Genomic DNA, 21,272 nt, shown 5'->3' on the forward strand with positions numbered 1-21,272 from the left:
TTCTGAACTTTTTATATTTACAGTTAGTGAGATATGCAGGACATCGTGATGAGCTTTAAAAGTGTGCCAGTATAAATACGTTGGAAAAACTGGTAGCTGAGGTAGTCTTTTATCTTCGTCTCCAAAAGTTGTGCAACCCAAGCCTAAACTTTCCCTGTAGAACAGAGGAGGAATGACTTTGAAACCCTTTTCATTGCAGCTTTGAGAGAAAAAAGAAACAGGAAAACAAAACAAACAAAACAAAACAAAAACCTACCAAGCAACAATATTGCCTTTCTCAGAAACGTCAATGTATTTCCAAAAAATGTTCTTGTACTTAGTTTTTCCTTGTAAATTCTTACCCAGTAAACAAACTATCAACTTTAGCCCAAATATTGCTATACTGGTGTTTAAAAACATACACATATACACTCTATACTCATGTTTTGTTGTTATTCTACTGTCCCTCTGTTCTATATGAAAAAGGGTCTGGGAGAGAAGAAAATGCAAAATAACACTGGGAAGATGTGAAAACAAGCAGGCTGGATGCAGTGTCTCAAGAGACAGGCACTTGCCGAAAGTTGTCAGATCTGATTAAGGGAGCTACTGGCATCAATCAGACTTGACAGTAGTATATCAGAGGTTAGTATAACTATAATTAGTGACCTGATTAACAGCAAAGAGGAAAAGAGGGTAATGTTTTGGATCAAACACCTTTAAAACATTTAGATCGTTATTTAAACTTGAAGGCTGAGCGGCTAATTTTATGTTTTACAATATAAGCGCTAAATTTCACAAAGCGTGCAAGCTGTTCTTCCTCACCGTGGTTGTTAAAATAAGGTTTGTACTGACTCTAAACAGTTTTTCCCTAGAAAAAAAAAAAATAGAGAGCAGGTGCTCTTATCATATTGCTTCTCAGTACAGCTTTTGTGATCCTGATGTATGTTGTTTTCCGTAGTTTCTCCTCAGATTCATGTATCTACTGCACATGTAAAGCTTTCTATTCTTTCAGTAAGAATATAAACATCTTCAGTGCTTTCACAGCAGCAACAAAAAGGAATTCTTCTGTCTGCTTCATCAGCCTGACTGGTTGTACTGGGTTTGACTCCAGTTTATTTTGACTCTGTCAGAGTCCATTGTATAAAGGTTTAAAAATAGTGTTGCAACTTATAAGTGAGTTTTGTAATTGCTGGGACATCCACAACTGTGATGAAAGCATAAAATTTTAAATCTTAACGTATAAACTTAAATCTGCTAATCATAACTGTGAAACTGAGCATACAACAAATACAACGATATTGAAAAAAATCAGTTCAACAGGACATGTCAGATGTGTTGTAAGTATCTCGCTGTGCTAAGGCGGTGTGCTGACACATTGGGAATCAGTTGCCTTTTCATTAGGTGGATTAGCTGGCTTCTGTAAAGGAACTAAATCATCGTGAGTTCCTAGGATTAAGTTAAAAATAAAATATGCTGAACAAAGTTACGTTTCTTCAGTTAAAAATTCATTTGCCATTTTAATGAGTTCTGAGGGGCAGCTGTTACAATTTTTGTTGTTCCCTTGTTGATTTCTAGACCTATTGTTGATTGGTTATTGGTGCTAGCTTTGGTGGCTTACTAACTGCTGATAGTATGCATCAATATAACGCACCGTTTCACGTCTTTCTAACACGAAAAACTCAAATCTTTTACATAGATGCTTTTAGTAAGTATAATCTTACTACTGAACATTTCTAAGATGCTTTTATGTGTGTATATATATGTATACATGATCCTATATTGCCATTACTTTAGACCAAAAATACTTGCTAAGATTTGGTGTAACATCATCTATTCACCCAAATGGGCATACTGCTCATCTGCGCATCTTTGTATTGTAAGGAATCTGCTTTACTGGAGGTATAATTATTTTTTACCTGTGTAACGCGCAGCATCAGATAGTTGTCTCTGATTTATGAAAACCAAAATATTTTTGTTCATTATTTATTACTTCCTACCTTGAATTCTTGTTTTGCATTACTGCCCTCTGTTTTACTTTCTCTATGTTTATTCCACTCCCTGCCTGAGCTCCAGCTCACATGAGGTTTTGTGAAATGCTTGAATAAATCATACAGAGTAAGAGTGCAATAAAAAGAGGAATAAAAACAGCATTATGAAAGTGTCTTGCAGGCTGCTGCTCTTGTAACATATTTTGATTAAGTTTTTCCTCAGAGAGTGCCAAAGTGGTACAGTGTCCCTCATGGGGTGTGATATCGCGTATCTAATATTAAAATTTGTGAGAAGCTCCAAAGCATTACTGATTAGAAGGGAAATATTTCCAAATTGTACAAAGCCCCAGCATAGCATCCCTCCCTATGGAATTCAAAAATATGCTGCATTCTGACAAGAGGCTGCTCTGGGTGGATATGTGTAGTTGCGTGCAGTTTTCTGTGTCTCCATTTCTGCACAAGTAAAGCTCTTGCAGTGAATTTGCTGCCAGAACAAAGCACCAAGATAAATAGTTATAGCGTGACTAGAGTAAACTGTGTAGTTTGCTCATGCCCCTTTGCCAAAAAACTGTCAGAAGATGAGCAGTGCTGACTGTGACTGAGCAAAGTTTCCTCGAGGATCAGCCACGTATTCTTAAATGCTGTTTTCAAGTGTGATAAGGGGAAATGATATGTATAGAGAGATATCTATATAGATAGATATAGGTAGAGATAGACAGATAGATAGATCGATAGATCTATATATATAAATATATAGATATCCGCAAAGAAGTAGGTGAAGGAGAGAGAAGACTAGTAGCAAGCCTTTAGAGGACAGATGCTCACATAGCCACAGGCATCAGGTGGTTTTTATAAGATTTGGGTTTTTAGCCTTTCCTAAGGTTACTGAAAACAGTAACAGGGTTACTTAATAGAAAGTGGGAAAGCTACAAAGAAATGTTACTGCAAAATGAAAAAGAAATGGCTGTTAAGAGGGTAAAGTAAATAAAGAATGAAATTACAGTGGAAATGTGTGTTTCTTGTTGATTTAATCAGTGCTTTGGGAAACAATATTGTGAACTTCAAAGAGAAAGATAATATAAATTGAGTATTTGCTGTTTATTCAGCAGCTATTCTAATGATTTCAAAGCAAAAAGGAATTAGTACTTTCATATAGGTATGTTAAATAGGAAAATATCTCTGTTGTGCTGCAGGGGTGCGATGACATACGGTCATGAAATGTTTGTGGATCTTGATCCAGCTTTGGGAAGATAATTTCCTTTTGGAAACTTCGCACAACAAACAAGTTTTATTATTGTGACCATTTGACATCCACAATATTTTCCTCATTTGGAGGCCTCTGGATTTGTTCATTATTATCTTGATCTTATTCTACAGTTTCTTTCTAAAAAGAATGATAGATACTAATGCCCAGTGTATACAATAATATGAATTCCAACTTACAGATCAAATGTTTAAAAGGATGTCTGTGTACTATTGTATGTATTTTCACAATTCTGATATAGTAAAGGTATATATATTTACATCATATATTAAGGAAAGTGTTGAAACTACATTGTAGTTCATACTACTGCCGCTCTGCTTACAGTATGGCAGTATGCCGGCTTATTTCTGGAGTAGTGCTGATACTCAGAATATCGACACTCTCCAGTCTGAGTGCAAGGTACTTTTCTACCTTTTACACTATAGAAAGCTACGTAACCACATATTAAAATGGTATGTGTTCATGCACAGGGCATGTGAGTTAACAAATGATAAAGAATATTAATGTAATGCTTTACTAGAAAGGATTTGCATACTGCATTTATCAGTGCAATATAAGAACTTCTGTAGTGAGGTTCTTACGGCCCTACAGGATGATGATTTTATGGAATCTATGGTGAGCTGTAGGTGTGTTGTAGTAGAAAAATTTTGTCTACCGTAGCAGAGTACTTATCTGTTCCTGCCTAGATGAGAACAAAGTCTGTTGCTGTGGTTGTTTCTTTTCAGTAGTGGTCATGGATAAATGTTAAGATTGACCACTGTTAATAGTGGTTGTTATTCCTGATGACAGGTATTTGCTGCTTCTCTGAAAAATTCCCCAAAAAGATGTTTTGCCCACCTTCTATGAAAACTTCCACATGCAGTTGCCCACCAGCTCGCCATCTCTTAACAGTTCTTGGCCTAATGTTTGCATGAGCCTACTAAAAAATCAAACACTTTAAGTTACCACTCTACATCAAGAATTACTACTCATAGCTTATTGGTGAACACAGTAGCAGGAAAAATTAAAACACAGAAGCGAATGCTAAGCTGAAGGTGAGTGAAGTGTTTGGGAGGTGGAGCGACGGCTCTATTTGTGCAGTTGTAAGAGATTTTTTCTCAAAAGATTTTGTTTCGTGCATCCTCTGCTTTGGTCCTTCAGAATTTTGTACACCTTTTTCCATCTTTGTTACTTTTCTGTTCAGAACTTTTAGTTTATCAATTATATTCAGGTTAGTCCTCTGGAATTGTTTTACTGCTAATTCTAGTGCCTGTAAGATTGACAATTCTTTATTTGGACTTAAAATCTAATGTTTGATACTAGTTTTGTAGTTCAGCAAAAGCCTTTGCTCATATTCATTTTGTAAAAATTATTTTATTGAACAGTTCACTGGAAGCAAGATCTACTTTCTGAATGGGGCTGATTACAGCAGACTAGTTTTCAATCTTCTGTTCCTGCTGTTTGTTGGGAATGTTTCTTTTTTATTCTCAGGAATGCCCATAAAATCTCTGCAGTAAGAAATTTACGAATGTCATTCCTTTGTAATAATTTCATCAATTCATTCAACAGTCTTGTATTTAAATAATAGTTGAATTCTGTTTATGATGTGCATCAGGAATAAGAACTTATGAAAATCTGTTGGAAGAGAAATTGTCAAAGGTATGGTTTGGCTTGTAGGGTGTTTACTTAATTACAATATGCAAACTTATATAAACCCATTGTTAGTCCCAAAATTTAGGTTGTTATCAGGTCTGATAAAGCAAAAACCTAAAATGAGAATATGTTTAAAATTCGCTGTGCATGCCTACTTTACAAATGATGCCTTACCTTCCAGAAGGGTTTGAACAGATGTAAGGTAGACTGTTTTGAGAATCCACTTTTAAGATAACAGGGCAGGGAGAATTTTGTTTACTAACCTGATGATTCACAACCAACTGTTCTCCCCTTTTTTTTGTAATCAGAATGATATGTTGTCTAAGCCAAAAATGGAATACCAGTCCTTTTCTCCAATCATCCCAGTTGACGTTTAACCTCAGATCCAAGTCAACCAGTTCTTCATACGTTTTGGTTTGGCAATATCTGGCAGATAGGGAAAATGACCTAGGTCTTTTCTAATTGTTTTCTGGAATTCATAGTAATTATGAAGTTATCTGTGGGGTTTTTTTCTGAGTTTTGATTTATTGCGTATGTATGAAAGGAACAAAAGGTCAGATAAGTGGCAGATGTACTTGGAGGCTGAAGTGGCTAAAGAGAGGAAAACTGTTCTCAAAAATGGTCTTGAGGAACTTAAAAGCAGTGAATTTTGTAGTATGGGATGTTATAACTAAGTATTTTGTGTAGCTTGTTCTGAAATATTATCATATGTGGATTAGACCTGTGGGAGTGTGAATTTGAGGGGATAGCTGTAGTTGTACTAACCTCAGAGTCTGTGCACAAATAATTAAAGCAGAAATCAGGTACTAGTCATGTGCAAGGTGTGTTTGGGAGAACTTAATGCAGAAAAAAAACTCAAAGGAATGCAAGTCCGCTATTGAAAAGGTAAACCTGCTGTGCCAACTGCTAAGAAATTGATGGAAGATCGTGGAAGACCATAAGCCTTTTCAGACTAAGAAAAACCCTAAACAACCACAGCAAAACCCAGCATTTTTCAATGTGCTGATTTTCTGAAACTGGTGAAAATTGACTTCCTCTTACCCATGAAGTCTGGCTTCTAAGAGGACTGAAGAGAAACTGACAAAAATAGTCAGCAAATAATGCAATTATAAAAAAAAAATATGCATTTTCAGTCAGTCAAAATTCTGTTAATTGATGTTGAAACTATCAGCTAGTGTGGTCCCTTTTGACTTCATTTTTCAAAATGAAATAATTAGACTTTTTGGTTTAAGTTCTTACCTGAACATTATGTAAAGTAATGCAGGGATGTGTTAAGTAACCCCAAAGCTAAATTAAATCATTTTGGCTTAAAAGATGTATTTTAATTTTTTTTTTTAACTGTTAGCTTTTTTGGTGTAAAAGTGAAATTGAGCAGCAGTCCTCACCTAAGCCAGAAAACATTGTGATAAGCCCATGTTTTCCATAGTAGAAAAATTCAGCGTGGAATAGTTAGTAATGGTAATCCAAAAAGCATTGGAAAAGGAGAATTGCATGTGTGGAGAGAAATTTAAGTTGACAGTAAAAATATTGACAGTTAACCCATTTCTATTCAGCCATACCCTAATACAAAAAACAGATTGAAATGTCTTGCATGAGTTGCAGTTCATTAAGCAAATGTGACACTTTATTTTCTGGCTATTTCAATACTGAAAGAGGTGAAGTGGTGAAATAGCAATATAAATGAACACGCTTCTCAGTGTGCTGATAAGTCAAAGTGAAAAAAGAAAATATTAAAAGATGTTTCAAGACTTGGTTACTGTGTCCTTCCCTTGCCCCCAAACAGAAAGCAGAATCTTTTTGGCTGAATCTGAGTTTTCAGTTTATAACTTTGTGGATAAAATACCTTGTCTCTGAAAATGAATTATAAAAAGAAATGCCACTACCACATTTAAAACTAATTATGAGAGGGATCGTAGTGCTGCTTTGTTTATTATTTTAACTGAAAAAATAATCTGTAGCTTTATTAACATTTGCTGATAGTCAACATTTTCTTTGAGCTGATATTTTTAATTAGTGCCTTATATATTTGAATTCAAGTTATGGTTTGAGACTACAAATTTGATTTGTTTGGGGTTTTTTGAGGAATTTTTTTCTCAACTTTAATTTCTATCTGCAAAATAAATATATGAACCAATCATATTTTCTGACAAGACATTCTCTGGATATCTCTGGTCTTACTAAATGAGACAGTATATCAAGTATAGTTTTTAATTCAGGTCATTTCTTTGGGTAACATTGCTATTTTAAAATAAGATCAAAGTAAAAGACCATTATAATGAATATTTAGTCATCACTCAGAAACAATATGATACCTTTTTAAATAAACGATATGATACCTTTTTAAATAAATATCCTGATAACATGACTGACATTAAAAAAACCCCTGTGATCTGAACATTGCCAATTTAGATTTAGCAAATTAGTTAAGTAGCTTGCATTTGTAGTATTTCACACCTTAAAGGCTTAATATGCATTGCTAAATATATTTCCTGACTGTTTGCTAGTTAATGTTCTGTGGAAGTACAGCTGCTAATTTTTTGTGGTTGACATGGCTCATTTTAAAGTGATAACAGTTGCATCTGTAGTAGTGTTACAATTCAGTTCATAAATTATGGTCATGCATTTTTACACCTACTATTTTGTAGGAGTACAAGCATTTGAAAAATCTGTATTTGCTAACAAAATGCACCCAGTAATATTTTAACAAAACACAGAAACACCCACACACACCACTGCACTCTCAGTGGTATTAGACCCAGTAAGCCTTTCATGTGTTAAGTTTTAAATGTTGCAGGATAGGAACGTCATCTTCTGTAATATCATGAAGTCTCTTCAGGAGTAATTCTTGGTAATTAGTAAAGACTGATATATTCTGATGGTAAAACAATTGGACTGGAACAATATTGTGAGGCAGTGCAGGGAAAAAAATTTCTCTGAGAAGAATAAATAAATATTGTCAGGATATATCTTGTGGAGACAAGTGAAGAAAAAAGTATTCATAAATGCCTGTGTTTTGTAATATACTTTTTTCCTAATATTTTGAAAGTAACACAGGCAGGATGTAAGCGACTCAGGATGTTCCTTGAGTGCCTTGATGAGAGCTTCGTCCTCCAGGTGATAGAGGAGCCAATGAGGAGAGGTGCTCTGCTGGACCTCATACTCACCAACATGGAGGAGCTCGTTAGGGATGTGAATATCAAAGGCAGCCTTGACTACATCAGCCATGAGATGGTGGAGTTCAGGATCCTGAGGGAAAGGAACAGGGGAAAAAGCAAGCTCACAACCCTGGACTTCAGGAGAGCAGGCTTTGGCCTGTTCAGAGATCTGCTTGGAAGGGTCCCTTGGGATAAAGTGCTGGAGGGAAGAGAGGCCCGAGAAAGCTAGTTAGTATGCAAGGATCACCTCTTCCAAGATCAAGGGCAGTCCATCCCAATGAAGGAGTCAGGCAAAATTCCAGGAGGCCTGCACGGATGAACAAGTTGCTCCTGGCCAAACTCAAACACAAAAAAGAAGCATACTGAGGTTAGAAGCAAGGACATTTAACCTGGGAGAAATACACAGACATTGTCTGAGCATCCAGTGATGAAGTTAGGAAAGCTGAAGGCCAAATAGAATTGAATCTGGTCAGGGATGTCAAAGACAACAAGATAACTAACAAAAGGAAGACTGAGGAAAATGTGGGCCCGTTGCTGAATCAGGCAGGGAACCTGGTTACACAGGACAGGAAAAGGCTGAGGCACCGGATGCCTCCTTGCCTCAGTTTTTACTAGCAAGACCAGCCTTCGGAAATCCCAGGTCCCAGCAACTAGGGGAAAGTCTGGAGCAATTCAAGTGTACCCTTGGTGGAAGGGGATCAGATTAGGTCATACTTAAGCAAACTGGGCATGGGCTCTGATGGGATGCATCCACAAGTGCTGGGGGAGGTAGCTGATGTCATTGCGATAATCTTGCTGCTGTCTCTCTTGATAATCTTTGCTTGGTCATAGTAACTGGGAGAAGTGACGGAAGACTGGAGTAAAACAAATATTACTCCTGTCTTCAACAAGGGCAAGAAGTAAGACCAGGCCAGTCAGCCTTACCTGGGAAGGTGGTGGAGTAGCTAATCCTGGAAACAATTTCCAGGCACGTGAAAGACAAGAATGTCATATCATGAGTAATCAGCATGGCTTCGCCAAGGGGAAGTCATGCTTGACCAGCTTAATAAATTTCTATGATGAAGTGACTGGCCAGGTAAATTAGAGGAGAGCAGTGAATATTGTCTATCTAGACTTCAGTAAGGCCTTTGACACTGTCTCCCATAAGTTCCTCATAAATAAGCTGTTGAAGGATGGGCTGGCTGAGCAGACAGTGAGGTGGATTGAAGATTGGCTGAATGACTGGGCCGAGAGGGTGGTTATCAGTCGCGTGAAGTCCGGTTGGAGGCTAGTTACTAGACGTGTACCCCAGGGGTTAATAGTGCATCCAGTCTTGTTCAACAGAATCATAGAATCGGAAGGGACCTCTGGAGATCATCTAGTCCAACGCCCCTGCCAGAGCAGGGCCACCTTAGAGCAGGTTGCACAGCAATGCGTCCAGGTGGGTTTTGAATGTCTCCAGAGGAGGAGACTCCACAACCTCTCTGGGCAGCCTGTGTCAGTGCTCCGCCACCCTCCAAGTAAAGAAGTTCCTCCTCATGTTTAGGTGGAACTTCCTATACTCAAGTTTGTGCCCGTTACCTCTTGTCCTGTCACTGGGCACCACCGAAAAGAGCCTGGCCCCATCCTCCTGCCACCCACCCTTTAAGTATTTATAAGCATTGATCAGGTTCCCCCCAACCGTCTTTTTTCCAGACTAAAGAGACCCAATTCCCTCAGTCTTTCTTCATAAGAGAGGTGTTCCAGTCCCCTAATCATCTTGGTTGCCCTGATGGGGTGGAGTGTACCCTCAGCAAGTTTGCTGATGACACCAAACTGGGAGGAGTGGCTGATATACCAGAGGATTGAGCTGCCAGCCAGAGGGACTTCGACAGGCTGGAGAAATGGCCTGACAAGAACCTCAGGAAGTTCAACAAAGGCAAGTGCAAAGTCCTGCCCCTGGGGAGGAATAACCCCATGCACCAATATATGTTGGGGGCTGACCAGCTGGAAAGCAGCTTGGCAGAAAAGGAGCTGGGGCTCTTGATAGACACCAAGTTGAACAAGAGCCACCAATATGCCCTTACTGCATTAGACAAAGTGTTGCCAACAGGCGGAGGGAGGTGATCCTTAGCCTCTACACAGCACTGCTGAGGCCACATCTTATGCTGGGGACTCCAGACACCTGGAGTACTGTGTCCAGTTCTCAGTTCCCCAGTAGAAGAGAAACATGGACATACTGGAGAGAGAGTACGGTGAAGGGCTGCAAAGATGATGAAGACACTGGAGCATCTCTTCTGTGAGGAAGGGCTGAGAGAGCTGGGACTGTTCAGCCTGGAGAAGAGAAGGTTCCAGGAGGAACTCATCAGTATCTATAAATACCTGAAGGGAGGATGTGAAGAAGACAGAGCCAGGCTCTTTTCAGTGGTGCCCAGTGACGGGACTAGAGGCAAATAGGCACAAACTGAAACACAGGAGGTCTTGTCTGTCAGGAGACACTTTTATACTGTGATGGTGACTGAGCACCGGCACAGGTTGCCTAGGGAGGCTGTGGAGTCCCCATCCTTGTAGATACTCAAAAGCTGTCTTGATGTGTTCCTGGGCAACTAGCTCTAGGTGGCCCTGCTTGAACAGAGGAGTTGGGCAAGATGACCTCCAGAATTCCCTTCCAGCCTCAACCATTCTTTGCTTCTGTAGCTATGAAGTCTGTCAAGCTGGGTTTCGAAAACGTTGAGGCAGCAAATCAATTGCTTTCTAAAAGATGGAACTTGAGGTAATTGAATGTTCTAATGGGGAGAACTGCTTTTGCTCAAGTTTGGGCTAGCCGTTTTCATAAAGGTTTTATAAGTCTCTGCTAGCTTTTTGTGTTTGCTTTTATTAGCTTGGGCCTTGAAGCATTATTCCTAATTAGCCAGTGTTTTTACCCCTTCAATTGTATAATTTCTGGGGTAAGAAACTGGTTTTGGTACTAACATTAACGTGTACCATTTTCATACCTCACAGCACCACATTTGGAGGCCGCCTAACATGTCTTGCTGTTTTCTTTTCTTTTGTCAGGGTGGGATCTAGTGCAGCAATCTTCTTTTTTCTTATTTGCACATTGTGTTCTCACAGATAATAAGATTTTGTTGGAGAAGAAAATGTCATGAATCACATACTCTGTTACGGTTATATTATCTGGTCAAATTTCAGATCAGATACTGATAGTATCTGTCCAACTCTTAATTTATGAGGTTCTTAGTATTCTACCATGGCTGCTAAGAATATAGCAAATGCTGACTACATGAAAACAATTTTGTGTGTAAGCTTTTGTAGGGACTTACTAGTATTATATTTGCTGTAGAAGCATTATCATCTTTATAAGGTTGAACTGTGTGTCATCTTAGGGTTTTATTTCTGAACATCGAAAGTGAAGAAAAAACCCAGTCATGAAACATGGGTATTATGGAAGAACTGTTAGGGATCAGATGCATGTTTTTCTGTCTGACTGTAGATGCAAATCTTATTTGTGATGTGAAGCATGGGTTCATCAAATACTAAATGTATTACTGTTTGTTCTTTTTTTCTTTAGGTAGAATTACAGAAAAATAGTTATTGAGAGGACAAATATGGATGTAATATTGCTTTAAGAGTCAAGGCCTTGATACTAAAATTTGTATTAAAATAACCTTGGAATCAAAATCTGTTACAAGAAACTAATCCATGTGTTTGGGCAGAAAAAGTTGGCAATTTAGTTAAAAATACTTAGTTGAATAAAGTTACGCTGATAGAAGTAGGAAGTTCTTGCAATTTAGAATTCCTATTTTAAAAGCTCTATCATAAATCTAGTTTGCTCATCTAACATTTGTTACATCTATCCTCTTATAAGATAAGATAATTTGAGATTGTTCCCTGGAATTTGGTCAACGTCAGTAGAATTTTAGAAAACAAGTGTCCTGTTCCCTAGATCCTGTCACAAGTTGATAAGCTTATTTATAAACATGAACCACTTACAGGTTCATGGTCGTAAGACTCTGTTTTCTTTCAGTATCATGCCTATTTATCAAAGCTGTTAGAAGTTTCCCCATTTTGCCAATTCAATGATTGGTAATTGAATTTTTAAAAAGTTTTATTTCAGTCAAGATAATCAAACAATCCCTGTCTCTTTTACTCATAAAAGCATTCATTTTGCTCTAGATATCACCTGAACAAGATTTGCCCAATTTCTTAACTTTTATAGTGGGGCCTATGAAACAACAGAATCTGAATTTTTCTTTTCATTTTCTGAGTTTTTCAACTGCCAAGTTACAAAGTAACCCGTGTTTTAATAGTTCTAAGTTCTTTTTTTGTGAAATAAGTGAGACTTTAAGGTAAGCTTTGTGCCTGTCCCAGAAACTTCAAGCTTTTGATAGATAGTGATTTGTTAGATTTGTTATGAATAGGCAATAAATAATTGCCCTTAAATCATCGTCATAACTTGCAAGTGAGTTACTGCTGAATTTCAGTGGATGAGATTCAGTCCTATGGGGGTTTTATACGTAGCAGTTGGCACTTAAATAGTGTTTTATTGAATAGTATATGAGAAATCTGCATTTCTATTTGCATTTGAAACAGCTGCTGAGAATTTGGGGGGGGAGGAGCGACATGCTTTCTTTAGTGACCACTTTATGTCTGATTTTAAATTTAGAAATGCTACTTTCTTGAATTCTTGTGTTAAGGTCCCATGAAGTAACTGCTGAGTATGTTGTCATTGTGGAGAATGGAGGGTACTGCAATTGTTTGGTGATTGGAGATTGAATGTACCTCAGTTTTATCTGTTTGATAGTCTGTTACTTAGGGATACATGCAAAAAGAGAAGCCATTGCAAGAACATGCAAGAAATGGCACCATAATAGAGACAGATGTATCTACAAGAAACAATAAAGCTTGGAAGTTACCTGTTCCAGGACTGGTAGAAGTTGTTTAATCTATTTTGCCAGTGCAAAGATCGATACCAAAATGTACAACTTGAAAGTATGCTTTAGGGAGAAAGTATTTCATAGGGAACTGGGAACTGTCAGCTCAAGCTTAGGTGTAAGGGGGGGGTCTTAGCTGTTTACTGGGCCGTGGTGAAGGTTAGAAGTATTTTATCAGATACTTTTTAGTGGGACGCGTACATTAAATGACTCGCACAATTATGTAAGGAGTTGGTTCTGGATAGCTGCTTATTCTTTTGATGTGGAAAATGCATGCAAATGATGCACAGTAGATTGAAGTTATTGGTTTATATTTCCATGTGGTTTTTCATACTAAATCCTACTAATGGCCATCCAACACATGTAGCTGCAGCAAACTCTGTAAAACTGTGTAAAACAGGTAAAACTTTAAGTTCTACATTACGTTTACTCTCTGGATTTTTCTTTGTAAATGCTTAATATTTCTTTTTTCTGTTCTACTAGATGCTTGTGACTACTCCAGAGAAATGGGATGTAGTGACAAGAAAAAGTGTTGGGGATGTAGCCCTCTCACAGCTGGTAAAACTCTTGATTCTCGATGAAGTTCATCTGTTGCATGAAGACAGAGGACCTGTACTTGAAAGCATTGTAGCACGTACATTACGTCAGGTAAGAGTAAAAAAAATCTTGAAAAGAATTTTATTTTGGTCAAGAATAGATAGATTTCAGTGTGAAAGGAGAAATGCGAGACATTGAAATCAAAATGCTTAGGCAGCTTACAAATTATTTTATAGCTATTCTGTACTATGAATGAAGAAAAAATTTTTTCTGCCTTCTCTTCCGTATTATATCAACTATCAGATTCCTAGAATGCATAATTTATTACAGAGCGATTTATTTACTTAATATTAATTTATTTACTGTACAAGTAATGGCAAAATGAAACATTTTTAAACATTTCAACATTTTAAAAATAATGAGTTTAATGTTTTAACATAATTAAATTTGAAAGTGTTTTCTTACCAGGAATACTGATTTTTAATCAGCAGTTTTCCTAGGAGAATTTTTTTTTTTAATTATGAGTAGTGTCTTAAAAGTAGGTAAACCTTTTAGCACTGCTAGAAAAATACTATTTAATTTTTACTTTAACATAATTGGTATTTTTTTTTCCACCATACTTCAGTGGTACTTTCTAAATACCAAGATTTGAAATGGCAAAAGGAGAAAAGGGTGTATGTGTGGGGGTTTTTTCTCAAATCTTGTACAAAGGAAGGATTCAGAGTTAGGCAATAAATAAGATTGGTCTCAATGGTGGGATGTGCATTTACAAGAAAAATAAAATATGGAATTAGGATAAATAAATAATGTTAAGGAGAGGGTAGAGTGCTGCTTTTTTTTTTTTTTTGTCATGCAGAGCCAAAGTATGTCAATACAAATAATCTGTAACAAATTAAAAATAAACACATTTGGTATTGTTATGCCTCTGTAGCATGTTAAATGTTTAAAGCCTTCTAGCTTTCAAGATGCTTTTTTCTACACTAACCTTGTTAAGGCTCTCTGAATCATCTAATTCCAGCTCCTCTAAGAACAGAATAAAATGGATGTCTGTTGTAATCCAGTACAGAAAGTCTAAAGTTCTTGCATAAAGAATAAAATAAGTAATAATTCCTTAGAACAAGCTACACTTTAATGGAGAATAGGGCTTTGTAAAGTTTAGACTACTTCAAGAGCACTAAAGCTTAACCTGTTTGATATTGTATTTTCTTTCTTAAATGTTTTTGATAACCTTGTTTTCCTTAGGTGTCTTTAAAGTAAAACATCTCGGCTTTTAGCAGTGACCATGATGGTCATTATCTTCATGTCAATTGCAGGACTCATGCATTTTTTGATGCGAAGTTTTGTGAGACTTGTAAGATAGGCTTCAACCGTCCAAAATAGATGTCTAGAGCCATTTTATCTGCCCTACATTATTCAGCTTGGCATCCTGTTTCTGCTTCATTTGGACACAAATCTCCCAAAGATCCTTTTCTTTTGTGTCTGTCAAGCCTGTGCAGGTAACTTAAGGAATATAAAATCTGAGGCAATTATGTTTTGGGTACTGAATCCTATCCTTAGTGCTTTTGTTGTAAGATAGCAGTATCTTGCTTCAACGCTCATTTAAAAAATAGCTCTCTAGGGTGCTTTAATCTTCTAGGATTTCAAGGTTTGTTTTACCTACCAAGCTGCGGTTTAACTCATCTGGAATTGAAGCTACTCATTTGTAACCCTTCTTTAAGTGAAACAGTTGGGAAGAAAAACAAAACACAAATCTTGAAATTAACTGTCTCACCACCTTTCTGAAGACCTTATTTATGAATCTTTACAAGAAGGTAGTTGAAGAGAGGGGAAAATTTACAGTGTAAAACTACACTAAAAAAAACCCCCACAGTTAAAGAGAAAACAAAACTACTTGTAGAAATATTTAGCAGTATGCAGTTGAAAACAATTCTGGACAAAAATTTTTTGAATTGCAAGCCTCTCAGAGAGCTTGGGGACAAAGAAACAGGAGATGTTTTGTACAGGTCTTTTACCTTTTTAATATGGAAACAAATAATAAGAGGATTAGTTTTAATAATTACACTGAAATGTTATACTGCAGCATCTGAGTCTGCAAGCATAGCTCTATGAAGTTTGCAGTAAACATCCATAACTAATTAGGAAATTACTGGAACTTTTATTTTGTGACTATAAAAGAGAACATAAATTTTGTGATTTCAGAAGTATTTCACTGGAGCTTAGTGAAAATACTATTACAGAAGTTTTAAGTGTTAAAATATCACATGTAATAATGTTTTAATGATATTTTACAAAGAAAAAATATTTGGGTACATTTCTTTGGTTCTGTTCCCTGCACATAGTTCTGTTTTGTGCATTTTGATACAAATTCATAAAAGTCCCTGGAGCAGGAACTAGACCCAGGATATTCAGCCCATACCTGAAGAACGTCCCTCTGACTTTGGTGATTCTGTATGAAACATTAAGCTCTTCTCCAGCCCTTCTGAAAGTAGTTCTAGAACATATTTTCACTGATGACTGTAGAAATATCATACTTACTCAATATTTATGCACACAGGAGGTAAGAATAATTGTTCCGTTCTTAAAAAAAAAAAAAAAAAAATCAAACAAAACAAAACAACAACAAAAACACTGACATCAATCTAAAATATCCTTATGTCAATTACACCACTGCAGTAATTGCTGAAATCAATTACGTGATTTGTATACTGGTTTAAGACATCAGAAATATCGACTAGTTTTTTTCCTAATTTGTAGTGGAGGGATTCAGAAAGTGATTAGCCAAGTAATTCAAAGAAAAATCCATTGCAGATTAATAGTGACTAGATCATACTGGGGGCTGTAATAACTTGGGGCTATGCTGGCAAATATCATTGACATTTTCCCAGTTTCTCTACTGTCCCTTTTTGGCCACTGTGTGAGACAGCGGATTGAAGTAGTTGGATTTTTGGTCTGACTTGGAACAGTCATTTCTTGTATCCCTTCTAGGACAGAACTCAATTCCTTTGAATACTGCTTCAGCCTTTTCAATAAATCACTAACAGCTACTCTAATAACGGTGTGTACCTATCGTTTTGTCTGGGTGATACTTCCCTAGTTTGTATATGAGACAATGTGATGTTTGCTGTGCAGGTCAAGATATATAATGTAGTGGCTTTTACATTTTGCAGGGCTTGTTATCCTGTCATATAGAAGAAGCATCTCTCTTGTTTTGTTGGAGTGTGAGGGTTGTTTTGCTTTGATGGTGGATAGTAGAGAAACAGACAACGGATATTTTTTTTATCTTTTTAAGAATTAGTGTTCAACTAGCTACTTGGGGCTACAACTGTGTTTTGAAATCTGTATTCAAGTGCCGTACGAATACAGCTATACAAATACCTTCTCAAAACAGGAATATCTTGATGCATTACGCAGGTCTGTGGTAAATTGTACCTGAAAATACTTGAATTATTGTACTTTGCCCCAGATGAACACTGAGACACACCACTTACTGTAAGACTTTAACACGTTCATTTTAATTTATGGCATTTTATAGATTCAGGTTGTTTTTAAACCTGGAAGGAGCATATATATTGGAATTGCTGACAGTTTTACGCATAGCTAAATGAACAGCATATTTGTGCATGTTTGCACTTTTCAAATTTTAGAGAATTTTTTGCAAGTCATTTAAATTGACTTTGCTTAACATTTTGGTGGGGAAATTGCTTTGAGCTCTGTTATATACTGTAGGTATAACATCAAACAGCTTCTTTGAATCAAATTTATAACTTTGATGTTTAAAGTTTTAGTCTAGAGCATAATGCAGATGTAAAACTGAAATGCTTAAACTTTTTAATCAAACTTTCCACACTTCTGTAATATCTACTAAGCTTATTAGCTTGAAAGAAAAAATTGACTGCTTTTAAAGGACACTGAATTATTTTGTCATAATTATTCAGAGATTTTGATGACTTCTTTGCTGCTTACGGGTATTTTTTCACAAAAAAAAAGCATACTGAATATTATATTTGAGTGATATGTGAGTTTTGGTACCTTCTCTCAACTATGTGAATGATAAATTCAATAAGAGAAAATCCATAGTAAAAGATTTCTCAGGTTTGGGGGAACCAAAACTCCCATCTGAGACACACTAATATTGTTCTCATCACAGTCTCATTCTTCAAATTTGAGTTTCAGTTGCTTTATGTTTTTGTATGAGATCAACAAAGTTGCTAGATAACTAATAGGTGGGACAACACAGCAGGAAAAGCAATCCAGGAGATTCCTGGAGTGCGTTGATAAGAACATCCTCCTCCAGGTAACAGAGGAGACAATGATGAGAGGGGCTCTGCTGGACCTCATACTCACCAACAAAGGAGGAGCTCGTTGGGGATGCGAAGTTCAAAGGCAGCCTTGGCTGCAGTGACCATGAGATGGTGGAGGAGTTCTCCTTCCCCTGGAAATTCTCATTTTTCCTTTCTGAGCTTTCTTTCCTCATGACACCTTATTTAAGAAACTTTCCCTTTAAGCTGTCATGTAGTTTGCCTTGCTCTGGGTGCATTGTCAATATCTCTACTTCCTTATTATCTCCTCTACCCCCTTTTTTCTGTCCCTTTGGTTCCCTGTCTTACCTCCTTACTAGAAATCAAGCAAACAAGTTCAGAGGTTTCTCACCCAAAGCCAAACACCTAATTGTTATCAAATTAGGAATTTTTATGTTCTTGGAATCTCATTCTTGATTAAGAAAATTTGAGCAGTTTATAAAAAAAAAAAGGGGGGGGGGGGGGGCAAGGCTGATAGCTAATGACCTAAACGCTATATATATTTCTTGTGTCTAATGGTAGCCCGCTGTAGTTTCTACTTGTGTCTTTTGGGACTAGGATGGCATTGGCATTGCATTTGGTTCTTCAATTCTCATCTTGAGTGACTGCTGTTAGTCTTTTGTCTCTTTGATGTTCCTTATATAGGCTAATCAAGTTTCTCAGCATCTCCTCTTACAGGATAAACCAAACAAGCTTACTGAACCCTTCTACTTTCCAACTATAGTGTTGTGGGGCTTTTCGCTGAACTTTCTTATATTTGTGACTGTATTTTTAAAACATGTCAACAAAACTGGGTATAGAACTTTTGTGTTAGTTTTGGTTGTGGCATGTACAGAGGAGGTAGAGCATTCTCCTGTGCTTTTAATACCTCTAAGAATTGCAGGTACTTAATTTGCTAATATATCTTCTCCAGAGCTTGCATTCAGATGCTTGTTCATTAAGTCCTCAGACAAACCTCTTTATAGTTGCTGCAGGATTCACTTGTTGCTATAAGAATGTTTCCTGAGAATAGTGTCTCGTTTTGCAGCTGTGGTCTGTTTTAGAGTGAGCTAAATTAAAAGAAATTTAGTTTGAACGGGACCATCAGCCTAGATTTATCTGTGTGGCTGATGCATACATCAGTTATATTAATTCTGCCCATCACCTGCTCTTCTTGTCACCAGTTATTTTTTATTTACTGCATATCATAGATAAAATTATTTAATAGAGTTGGGCTTAGAAAGCAATTAGAAGCATCCCTTTTTAATTGCTGTTTTTCAATTATACTTTCTCTTTAAAATCTGTCAGTTCATCAGCTTGTGGTAATTTAATACATGTTTCCTTGCTATTCTGTGATATTATTTTTAAACAGTATGTTGTAGAGCCGTATGTCTAATGCCTTACATGAGTCGATCTATCTTGTTATGTTTTCTGGCAACTTTGTAGTTATGTAAAAATGACTTTTTTTAAAACAACGTACTTTTTAAACAAAACCTAATTTCCATTTGTTTAGAAGATGTTATGTATCAGATATTTGAATTAATCTTCAGAAGTTTTTCTATTACTTTGCGTGGAAGTGATGTCAGGAAGTCATTCTGTATGTCATTTTTTATTATTGATATGTGAACATTTCTCCATTTTTTGTGATATATCCATAGAGTTTAAAAGGTAATAGCGATTGTTGTATGTTTTATTTTCTTTCATAATATGGTAAAGCAGTTAAACTGATTTGTAGAAGGGTTCATATTTTGTTTTCTTTCTTAGTTTGTGAACAAAACAGTGAGCATAGCATGAAAAGGCATTCTGTCATTCAAGAAAAACTGACATGGCAGTGTGCAGGGCATACAAATCTCTTAATGGTTACATTAAAAAAAGTAATTTCTTAAGCCAAAGTATTGCATACTTAATATTGAGCTGAGGGAAAATAATATGGTTTCTAATAATGCTTTCTGCATGGTTACGTTTTTTCAGTACCTCTAGATTTTTAAATATGTTCTAAATGGAGGACTGAGATCACAGTATTTTCAGGGTTCATTGGAAGCAGAGTAAAACTCATTTATAAAATTACTTAACTAGATGGTTGCCTAGTAACAAATGCATTCTGTGCAGAGTGTTTGAGTTGTAGATAACGTCCTATGTAGAATCTTCAAAACAGTATTAGTAATTGCATTTTTACTATGTACTTTTGATTTTGCAGTTTTACTGTTTTTTCCATTTTTGTTCTTAAAACTAGGAAATTACCACCTATGTGGACTGATTGACAACTTAATTCTTTCATTAGACAGTAAACAAGATATCAATAAACAAGTAAACACTGATGAAACATTCTAACAACTTCCTTCTTAGTCATTTTGAAACACCTTTAATTCTTTTTTTTTTTTTTAAATGTTCTAAGAATTGGTCCTTTTTTTTTTTCCGTTTTCTTCTGTTTTTTGGACAATGTGAAAAACATAGGTCTTGTGACAGGCTGAGACTTAGAGGCGTTCTTGGCGTAAGGTGATATCTAACTAATAGCTAACGTCAATCCGTATATGCAGTACTTCATTCTTACCACTGTTGAGCAGGGAACTCGGGAACCTAAGTTAAGAATTCATCTTGCACATCTAGACTAAAAACTAAGAAACGCTCGTGTCTAATTTTCTGTGCATCTTGTCTTTAGTATACATATGAAGGGCATACAGACTGACTGTAGAGGGTGCGTTGAAGTGATCCTGGATCATCTGAATATCAGATTAATTTCTAACCAGTGGACAATTCTTCAACTATTAGAATGTGTAAACTTGTCTGATACACTTCATTCTCTGCTCGAGTTGAACAATCAGGGACATGTTTTCCAGCTTGATTGTAATTCATTCTGTGAATGTGATATTTTAATACATGGAAATGGGAAGACTGCCAAGATCACAAAGTTCAGGAAGAACTTTAGAAGTCAGATAAAAGAGTATCTCTATGCATACTCTGTGTGCTCTCAAGTGGTGGCTGTAATGTAATGAAATGATATTCAAAACTTAAAACCTATAGGGAAGAAAATGATCCTGCTGTGATCAATTTACAGTCCAGAGGGGCACTTCCCATACCTGATCCTTTATCATTTACAGTGTAAACGCAGATGATGCTTAAGTGTGGAAGTCGGTACTGGATAGGTATCTTCTGTTTGTTTTTTCTGTATACATGGAATTTCATGGTGTGATAATTGTGCTCTCCGAGCGTGTATAGTGAACATGCTGCCAATTCTCCACATGCCATCTTGAATGCTTCTGAATTAGATATACTAATCAGATGTGCCAATTAAATATAGTTATGGGAATTTTATTTCTCACTTCCAGTGTAATTTCAAATCAATAAAATAAAGCTTTTAATGAACATGATATGCAGATACTGTGACAGTTCAGTTTTCCTAAGAAAGCCTTGTAAGTTCCAAATAGTGCTTATATTTTTACTGAGATAATTAAACACATATGAATATTAAAATGTTTATCATTGTGTGCCAGTAGTGAAGAAAACACATTTAGCTGCCTACCACCAGCCAGTGATAGGGAATGTAAACA

The 21,272-nt window shown here is 36.4% G+C and overlaps 1 protein-coding gene across 1 annotated transcript in view; it reads left to right on the plus strand.

The window, feature by feature from the left end:
- ASCC3 (activating signal cointegrator 1 complex subunit 3) overlaps positions 1–21,272 on the plus strand; it is a 290,851-nt gene that overhangs the window by 101,060 nt on the left and 168,519 nt on the right. The window contains exon 11 of the mRNA XM_082481072.1: positions 13,394–13,558. Within this exon, the coding sequence (XP_082337198.1) occupies positions 13,394–13,558 (165 nt within the window). The remainder of the gene's footprint in view (positions 1–13,393; positions 13,559–21,272) is intronic.

Source organism: Vanellus vanellus, assembly GCF_965231255.1.
Source record: "Vanellus vanellus genome assembly, chromosome: 3".
NCBI lineage: Eukaryota > Metazoa > Chordata > Aves > Charadriiformes > Charadriidae > Vanellus > Vanellus vanellus.